Source organism: Pundamilia nyererei, unplaced genomic scaffold (assembly GCF_000239375.1).
Source record: "Pundamilia nyererei isolate P.nyererei 1_Seehausen unplaced genomic scaffold, PunNye1.0 scaffold00012, whole genome shotgun sequence".
In the NCBI taxonomy this organism is placed as follows: Eukaryota; Metazoa; Chordata; class Actinopteri; order Cichliformes; family Cichlidae; genus Pundamilia; species Pundamilia nyererei.
The window spans coordinates 6,303,084-6,313,050 of NW_005187413.1; the positions used below are offsets into that span (position 1 = coordinate 6,303,084).

The 9,967-nt window shown below is 42.7% G+C and overlaps 1 protein-coding gene across 1 annotated transcript; it reads left to right on the forward strand.

Moving 5' to 3' along the window:
* The first annotated feature begins 1,938 nt into the window (after positions 1 to 1,938).
* On the forward strand, positions 1,939 to 8,367 carry frs3 (fibroblast growth factor receptor substrate 3). Its single transcript, XM_005724692.1, has 7 exons — positions 1,939 to 2,164; positions 3,423 to 3,548; positions 3,624 to 3,712; positions 3,855 to 4,041; positions 5,106 to 5,267; positions 6,649 to 6,770; positions 6,853 to 8,367. Exons 3-7 carry the CDS (start codon positions 3,647 to 3,649, stop codon positions 8,161 to 8,163), a joined length of 1,848 nt encoding a protein of 615 aa, XP_005724749.1. The 5' UTR covers positions 1,939 to 2,164; positions 3,423 to 3,548; positions 3,624 to 3,646; the 3' UTR covers positions 8,164 to 8,367.
* The last annotated feature ends 1,600 nt before the right edge of the window (positions 8,368 to 9,967 follow it).

Below are 9,967 nucleotides of genomic sequence, written 5' to 3' on the forward strand. Positions count from 1 at the left end.
TAACTAGTAACTATAATTAATTACTTTTTCAAAGTAACTTGCCCAACACTGGAGCTGAGTATTGATGATAGTAAGTAACAGCTAGATGCTGTTTCCATTTGTACCCGGGCCGGTACGGGGAGGTCATTGTGAACCCAATGTAAGAGTTTTTGTATGTTAGCTGCCCAATAGTAGTGTCTAAAATTGGGCAGGCGAAGACCACCGTCATTGAATAGATTTACAAACTCTAGCTTGTTTCCCACCCCACATGAAATGTGACAGAATCTTTTCTAACTTATTGAAGAATGCTTTAGTAAGAAGAATAGGGACATGTTGAAAAAGATACAAGAATTTGGGGAGGACAGTCATCTTTATCAGATTAACTCTGACAATGGTAGTGAAGTCCAATGGTCACAGTCTTTCCCAACGTTTTCTAATAGGGATAGAAAATTCTCCCTCATCATTTTAGGTATAGAAGAAGAAATAAAAACCCACAGATATCCAAATCTGGTTTCTGTCCACTTAAAGCAGGGGTCCCCAATCCCAGTCCATGTGGGCCGGTGTCCCTGCAGGTTTTAGATGTGTCCTTGATCCATCACAGCTGATTTAAATGATAAATTACCTTCTCAACATGTCTTGAAGTTCTCCAGAGGCCTGGTAATGAACTAATCATGTGATTCAGGTGTGTTGACCCAGGGTGAGATCTAAAACCTGCAGGGACACCGGCCCTCGTGGACTGGGATTGGGGACCCCTGTTCTATAGTCTTGCTAATGACCTACTAGGTGTGTTGCAACAGGGACACATGGAAAAGTTGCAGGACAGCGGCCCTCGAGGACTGGAGTTTGAGACCCCTGCCATATAGTATAGCTGCCAATGGACAGATTCAAGGTTTCGATGGTTACAACCTTGTGCAGTAAAGAGGATGTTGTATTACAAGATACAATAAGCCAGCTGATCGAGTTGTTTCACTAACTCATCTACACAAGACATTTTGTATCGCAGCCATGGGAGCTGACTTGAACTGACAACTTCAATCTCCATGTTTCAACTTTATTGTCAAAATAATTTCGAGTTAAATCTCGTAATTATGACTTTATTCTCAAAATCAGTTGCACATTGATGATTTTTGATGGCTACAGTCTCATTGTTTTATATTTCAACTTTCCCTCATATATTGTCTTAAAAGTCTGATGGATGATTATAAAGAAATTAAAGTTTTCCTCACATGCAGCTGAAACAGTCATGCCTTGAAAACATGCTTTCTTCTCACATTCATCCAGGCTGCTAAATTCTTCTGCTCTGTGGTGCTTTGTAGTTTCTTTACCTTTTTGTCATCTCGCTTAGACGTCCTGTCTTTTTTTTTTTTTTAATTAAAGCAGACTTCAGCACTTCATCCTTTGTGATTGTAAATGCTTAAATAAAACAACTTGAAGAAACAGGTGTGACTCTCCCTTTCAACAATTTTAAGTACACATATATTTGTAAATTGTATACATATGTACACAGCCTTCTGCTGCTTACATTCTTTCTATTTCATCTGTAGATATTTTGAACATCTTATATCTCTATTGTATTTCTTCTATTGTACCCATTGTAGTTCTTTATAGTTGTTTCTATTGCTTTTAAATAATCATTTATCCTATTCATGCATTTTAAGTGGATTTTTTCACAGCAAAGGAAGAATGTCATTGCACAGGGAAACAAATATCTTTACTCTGCATATGACAATAAAACTTTGATACACTAAATTATGTTTTTTTTCTTACGTGGCCCTCATTTAAAAGGTTCCCCCCCCTCTTTTTTCCCTTGCCCCTCCTCTCCGTCGGCCAAAGCAGGCACACCTTTCCCTCCGTGGTCCTCCAGCGTTTCTTACCTTCTTGTCGCTGCTTTGAGCCTCGTTGTCTGGCTGTGAACTCTCACCCCAGCTGCTTGGGAAATGTCATACAGGCAGAGGCCCGTGCTGCAGTAGGGGGGCGTAATAGGAGGAAAAAATAACATTTTCACTGCTCTCACTGCATCTTTTTTTATTCGCGTCTCTGAGGTGCAAGTGCCACATCCCCGCTACCAACACCACCAGCAGCAGCAGCAGCAGCCGCCGATAACTAACCGCAGTCTCAATGCTCACCTCGCATTAGGACTGATATTTAAAAAAAAAAAAGAAAAGAAAAAATCCGTGCCAGACATGTGAGTAGCAAACCATCGCTTGTCGCTCTCCACTTACCCGGTGATTGCTGTGCGCTCTCGCTATTGTATCCTCACACCAACGAGAACAGATGGTCATTGAACTGTGTCGTTGTGCTTTTGGTGTCACTGTGCTGTTTTCGTGGCTGCACGATCGCGTTTGCGGGGCAGGCGGCAGCCTCGCTGGCGGCTTGTTTTGGGCTCTGCGTCGGCTTGGCTAATTGAGCAACGAGGCTGTGATTTTTCGGCTGTAAATAGCTCAGTGGGAGGGAGACCCATTCATTCAGTGGCCGTGTGATAAGTGTGTGTGATGTAGCTATTAGCTCTTTAGCCCGCTTGCACTCACCCCCCCCTTCCAAGGTAGCCGTGGATTTGGTGTGGAGGCAAAACCAGCCTGGTGTTTCCAGTCAGATGCGGAGGCCCAGGTTAGAGCGCACATAATGCGGCGGTGTTGATGTGAAATGTGTTTTTGGCCCCTCTGAGGAGCACAAACTGAGCTGGAACCACAAAGCTGATGCAGATGCGTGCACGGGGACGCAGGGGATCATGCAGGAGGTCTCGTTATTCGCTTGTGATCTGGGATGTACTTCAGTGCAAGGAACTCCCTGTACTTTTTTCTTTGACTGACTGTAGTATTCTTAAGTGTTCTGCGGGGTTTGTTTGGATTATTGCAACGATTCATTGGTGTACTTACTTCCTTTAAACGCCCCCCTTTTTTCTTTAAATCCCAAACTTCCACATTGGCATTACCGGAGCTGTCTATTTCCTCAATTCCTCTATTTCCCGCATTTGATTGGATGCTTTGGTACTAGAAAGCTGGCATGATGAGTAGAAATATAACTGCAAGATACTGTGTTGCATTCTTAGGCTATAATTTGACTAATTAGGGTATTTACTCCATTATATATCTAGAAACACTACTGACATCCAGCCATTACACCGTCATCTCTAAACAGTCATGTTTTTTGTTTTGTTTTTAATAACCTTAAGAATAAATAGTCTTATTACAGTTTTTGGTCCTCAAAGATTATAAAATAGCTACATGAATTTCTGAATTTATTGCTTTTTGTAATTAAATTTGTCAGCATGTAGTTGAAAGGTGATGGGAAACGTGCGGAGGAGGAGATGACATGCAACAGGTTCAGAGTTTTAAAACTCTGGGATGTTCACAATGACCAAACTCATGCTTTCCATATGGTTGAAGACAAGGTTCCTGCAATGATTTCCAACTCTTCTACTCCTCCGTCCCTCATGGTTTCAGGGGGAAGAACATTAATCCTCTTTGGAAGATGTCAATCCAGCAGACTAACTGGCTTGTGATGCCAATGCCCAGCAGAAGATCCTGGGACTGAGACGCAGATCCCTTTACACTGATGGCCTGGACTGAGTAAGTCATTCAGTGTTTGTTTATTTATTTTTATATGAGCGCTGTGTGTGATAGTGTTTGCTTCATCCGTGACAGGTTTCAGCTGGCCTGCTGAAGCTATGGGGAGCTGTTGGAGCTGTCTATACAGAGACCCCATCCGAGACAACCATCTCACCAAATTTAAGGTCAGGAATCCCCCAAAATCTTGTATATGTTTTTTTTTTTCCCCTCCTTACATAACAACTGTCCATTTGTGTCCATTTAAACTGTAGTAAACTGACGTGCCTTCCCCTTCACTTCACGTCATGCTGTTTCCGCCTCTGCTAGGTCACAAATGTAGACGATGAGGGCAACGAGCTGGGCTCTGGGATCATGGAGCTCACCCAAACTGAGCTCATTCTTCACACACGTAAGAGGGACGCCATCCGGTGGCCATATCTCTGCCTGCGTCGCTACGGCTATGACTCCAACCTGTTTTCTTTTGAGAGCGGCCGCCGCTGTCAGACCGGGCAGGGTGAGTAACATTTTCTCTGATTTTCTGCTTTGGTTACACACCTGTAGAGTCGCTGTGGGAGCTGTTGTTGTTTTGTGCGTCTTTTTGTACTAACCTAGGTTGTCCTTGTAGTATCTTTAGGTGTGGGCCACTTTGGGTAATTTGAAAGGATTCAAATGTAAGTCATGCAATCTGCTCCAATTCATTGAACACTCATCAAAGGATGACTTGGTGTGTGTGTGTGTGGGGGGGGGTGTTTGTGAAATTAAGTACAACTCTTATTTTAAAGGCAGTCAGAGGTGAGCTTGCGTGCTTACATTTGTGGAGAGCAGATTACTGTGTTCAAGAATTAGTTTGAAGAAAATCTGGAGCTTCAGGTGAAAAACAAAGCAGGGAGTTTTGACTTTTTCTCCTCAGCTCTGGACAAGAGCTGTGATGATCTGCGACACAGGAACTCAAATGGGACATAAACTGTTAACCGACGGCTATCCGTCGATGTCCACCCGACAGGAAAAAAATGTCAGTCTTTTGAAGCAAGTGATAGATGAAGTGACCGAAATTAATCCAGAAGTGAAACTGGTATTTTTGCATTGCACCACAAATCATGTGGTGTCATGTAAGTCGGTGCTAAATATTAACTGTAGTTGATGTAACTAAAATAATTAACTTGGTCGGACTTTGGCTTCACTGCTGGCCGAGCACTTCAAGTCCCTGCTGGATTTTTTTTTTATTCTCCTCTCAAAGAGGAGAAGTTTACCCACATGATGAAACATGCTCAGAAGATGTTGGCTCTCTTTGGATCTACCTTCATATGTGAACAAACATTCTCAGTGAGGAAGTTAAACAAATCCATATACAGAACCTCTGTGGCCATTTCCACCTGAGGCACTGAACCTGACATTAATGCAGTTGTTCAAGTCCCAAAACAAACCAGACTTCTCTCTCAGTGATCGAGAAAAAAGGAACCGACCACCTCTGTAATATGGCCGATGTCTCTTTCAAGTAAGAAGAGACCTTTGTACGTCCTAAACGTGTTGTCATTGTGCTCTGGGTTTTTTTTTGTTGTTTTTTTTTTTTAAAAATAGGAATCTTTGCATTCAAGTGTTCTCGGGCAGAAGAGATCTTTAATCTGCTCCAGGAGCTGATGCAGTGCAACAGCATCAACGTGGTGGAAGAGTCGATGATGATGAGTCGGAGCGGTCACACACCAGAGATGGACATGTCTCGCACACCACAGACACCCAACAGTGAGTCACACAACACCAAACGCGCACACAAACAAAAGGATGCACTTTGAGACTAATTGCAGATGTTAGATGCAGTAATCCGTCGCTAAATTTAGCAGAACTTGTACAAAAAAGGCTTTGCAACTTTATTTTGGAGTGTTTTTCTTAAGCTGATGAACTATTTTCCCACACACTTTCTCAGAGTGATGAGTCTATCACCATCTTTACTTCTGAATGACTCAGCCTCTTTAGGAAACTCTTTTTATACCAAGTCATGCTACCGAGCTGTTGCCAGTTAACCTATTAAACGGTTTCTTTGAGTCTTTGGTTGCCACTGTTTAAACAGTTCCTGGCATCAAAATGAGATGAAACGGCTGCCTGATAAGTTAAATGCCTAATCAGTGTGTGAGAAATGGAGGTTTCCATGTCACATTCTTCTAAATGACATATTAGACCTTTTCATTCTTGAAATGCTTAATCTTGAACTCATAATTGAAGAAAAGTTGTCAGTTTCTGGAGAAAAACAAATTAGCCTCTTTTCCCCATTAGGAGTTTTATGAGACGCCTTTCAGGTTATGAAGTTTGCCCCAGTTTTGTCATATTTGTTTACAGTCTCTGCTACTTTAGTGAGAGGCAGGTAGCCTGTCCAGGACCTAATAGCAAAGTGGAACGCTTACTGAGGAGCCTTTAGGTTAAAGAGCCCAAGATTTCCATTCAAAATCAGTGAACACCAAAACAGAGCCAGAAGAGAGTCAGTGTTGAGCAGTCATGTTGCTCATTAATGGTTGCATGTGTTAAAGAAGACAACAGTTTGGCAACAGGTTCACTATTTGAAGGTAAAATAGTTTCTACTGCCCCCAAGTGGCGACAACATCAATTGCTTCAGGTTTAACCAACAAATGCGTAGTGACATCTCATCTCATTTCACACTTTGAAGCGTAACACAGCCAGAAAGACTTGCTTTCATTATTACATTTACATTACTGTATTAGGAAAAGACGCTACCATGTCAGCTAACTGAACCTCTGTAAATGCACTTCAAGCATTCCTTCAAGCACTTCAAATGGTCCTAAAAATGGATATCACTGTTATCCTCTTTGGCTGGAGGATAAAACAAAAAAAAACAAAACATGAAAAATCAAAACATTGTCATATTTTATTTTTGATTGTGAAAGTGCTGCTGGTCTTAAAAGGTTTGCTTTGGTGAAGTTCCTTCTTCTTTGGTGATTTGTTATTCTTGTTGATATAATCCCTTTTTAATGTTTTTTTTAAAATTAATTTTTTATTTTTTATGTATCCACTGATTTACTGCAAAAAGGATTTTAAATAACACTTTAACATTTAATACTTTACGTGACAGCCTCACTTGATTTATTTATTTATTTTTCTTTACCTGTACCAGCTCCAGCATTTCCTATCCAGGCTTTTCCCAATGGATACCCTGGTTATCCAATCAGAGGAGATTCCTCTCAACCATCGATTGCTGATGATCATGGACATAGCCTCATGGGTTTGGAAGACCAGGTGAGACCTCTGAGTGCGCTTTTAACTGGACTTTAGCTGTGATGTTTCGCCAATGTAACAAAGTCTTTATTTTCTCTTACAGACCCACACCTATGTAAATACTGTGAGCATGGAGGGGGATCTTTCCATGCGTCATTGTGTGCACTCTCTACCTGAGGTACGGCCTAGCACTTTTCCTGAAACAACACGGGGAGCCATGCCTGTAGGGGGCCAAGGAAATCCGCAGTCCAACCTGCGGTGCTGTCCCCTCGAGGAGCATAAAGATCCTCAGGTGTTCCTACAGACGTCCTCGCAGGAGGTCAAATTCATGCTGGGTCCCACTCCAGCGCAACGGCATCTGCTGGAGAGAGAGAGAGAGAGGGAGAGGCACGGGCACAATCCTCACAACCTTCAGCCAGTAGAGGGCGCAGCAAGCTCAGAGACGGAAGGAGACGAGCCCTCTATGCACCTGTGCAACTCTCACTCCTACCACCATTTCCATCATCACATGCACCGGCACCTGGGCCATGAGCACCAGGAGGGCTGCCAGAGTGGCGAGCTCACGTACGAGAATATCAACGGCCTGCGAAGTGGCCGTAAGCAGCGTCTGAGTCCCAGCAGCGTGTCGCAATCCGTAGGTTCAAGCAGCAGTAGCAGCACCGGGGACAGTCATTCTCACTCCCTCTTACACGGTCACGGGCCGACATCGCTACCCCCGCAGGGGTACTCCTGTGAGAGGGGCATGGGTGGAGCTCATCGTCGGACAGCTCTGCTTAACTACGAGAACTTACCCTCTCTGCCGCCGGTGTGGGAGTACAGCGCTCTCCAGCGGGATGATGAGCAGGAAGAGGAAGACGATGACCAGGATGATGAGGAATATGAAGAAGAAGAGGAAGATTTTGATGAGTACGAATTCTCAGAAGGCCCCGGGACACCCAATGGTTACCATCAAGACGGCCGGGGCATACACAGAGACGCCCTGCAGAACTATGTCAACACAGAGCAGGTCCAGCCTCCCCGGCTTCGACACGCCTGCCCGCCGCATCCACGGCCGTGTCACCCAGACAGAGGGGGGCGAATATTTAGCTTTGATTTCCGCAGACGATCGAGGTCAGGGGTTGGAGGTTGTGAGCACAGCCACATGCCTCCTTCGCGGCAGCTGAATTACATCCAGGTGGACCTGGAAGGAGAGCCTCCCTGCCAAGCCCTCAGCAGCGGGGGTGCCCAGACCCAGCCACAGCACCAGCGCCTACCACCCAAAAAATGTGGTCCGCAGGCACCCCGGCGCAGCGAATGCTACGCAGTCATTGACCTAAAGAAGACCGCTGCCATGTCCAACCTGCAGAAAGCTCTGCCCAGGGATGATGGGACTTCCAGAAAGACTCGCCACAACAGCACAGACCTGCCTCTGTAAATGGTGTTCGAACTGAAAAGGAGCAATGAAGACAGATGAAGGCTTATCCTCATCTTAGCACACTGGACCCTTCACTGTCATCCATCCATTCAACTGTCGGGCTGATCAGTACAGTACAGGTACCTAATTAGAAACTTACTGAAACCTAACTGTGCATATACAAGCAAAAGAGAAATCTCTGAGGAGAATTTGCCATTTTATTTTGTGTTGTCAGATATTTGGTGTAAAGCTCTCTGGAGAAATCTGCATTTTTTTTTTGTTGCAGATAATTGCTGGATATTTGAATATTATTATATCTAACCATAAAGTCACATATGTGTATGTAAAATATATGTATATTTGACTTTTGGCTTAGTTTGGCCGAGAGTTTAGCAGAGAGTTATACGTAGAAGCAGTCGTTGCCATAATGTTTTAGTGCAAATCTTTTAAAACCATCCACACTCATAAATGTTGTTGCTCCTATCATATAGTTTGCCAAACACTTGAGTGTCAGAGTTATAAACCTCATCTCCGAAATTATGTTGTTAGCATGAAGGATGGTAATGGTTCCTCCCAGATACTGGTCAATGTTCATACCTCATCAAAAGCACTTAAATCTAATGTTGTGGCTAGTAGAAGAGACCATTATTTGTTACTGTATGCCTATAGAGCATTTTGCACACAATCCTATGGAATTGTATTTCATCTTTTTTTTTTTTTCCTTTTTTAAGGAGTTATTTAGTTCAGTCCTAGCTTAAAAAAAGAGATGGCTTAAACAAATCGAAGAGAATGTGATATTTGAAGAAATATACTAAACTAAATGATGGTGAAAGTAGCACACATGCATTAAATGAGCTTTAGCTCCCTCCTGTCAACATGCAGCAATTGAAAAAGTAGCATATCAACTCTGATCACACCTCCTGCTTATCATCTCAAACCTGCAGGAGGTTCACGCTTGTCACGTTGCACTTTTGACCCTGGGCCGCTGAAACGCTCTTTGTCACCACTCCCGCGCCACTGGAGCCACAGGTTGTGTCCTTTTACCAAAAACAGGGGTTCAAACATTTCCCGGAGATAATAATGTAGATAGTTTATTTAAATGTTCTTGACAGAGACGCTGATAACCTCAAATCGTGGCATTAAGCTATAACCTCACACAAAATGTTGTCAGTTATCAGGTACGGATGTTCTGTTTGAAAAGGGTTGTTGCAAAATCATCCACTGAAGATTTTTGTGAGAGAAATTGTCAACCAATTAACAGATATTTATTTATTTATTTATTTATTTATTTATTTCACTTTAATTTATTCTCTCTCTCTTTTTTTGTTTTGTTTTGTTTTCCACGTGACGACCAGCGTTTTGTAGTCCAGTTGGTAATATGGAGACCAAAGTTTCACCTCAGATTACCACTGGACACTGATGTATTACTGTTATAACTGTGCTTAATTATATTTTAAACAAAAGAAAGACTGTATTTATATTTTAAGTGCCAAAACTTAATTCCAAACTGTACGATGAATAAAATCAAATGTGCCATTTGGGTTGGTAGAAATCTATAGGACAGAAAGGCATAAGAGGAGAACAGTCAGAAGACAAAAAGGAAAAAAGAAAATCCTGCTTTTTAAGGATAACACAAGCTAAAATAATAAAATCTGCACATTCCACCTCATCCACATCGACAGCCATTTCGAAGGGGCATATAAGAATGGTAATCTTGTGGTCTGATAATCACTGTTAGGGTGGTTTTTATGCTGCTACTTGTACATACTGACAGTAGCCCATGTAAGCTACATGAAAAAAAAAAAGTGATGTCAGATCCTTATCA

What these genes read in the sequence shown, in the direction of transcription:
- frs3 (XM_005724692.1), top strand. Translation starts at nt 3,647, where the DNA reads ATGGGGAGCTGTTGGAGCTGTCTATACAGAGACCCCATCCGAGACAAC. An exon ending in ACCATCTCACCAAATTTAAG is followed by an intron (nt 3,713 to 3,854) that starts GTCAGGAATCCC and finishes CGCCTCTGCTAG; the next exon opens with GTCACAAATGTAGACGATGA. An exon ending in CACACCACAGACACCCAACA is followed by an intron (nt 5,268 to 6,648) that starts GTGAGTCACACA and finishes TACCTGTACCAG; the next exon opens with CTCCAGCATTTCCTATCCAG.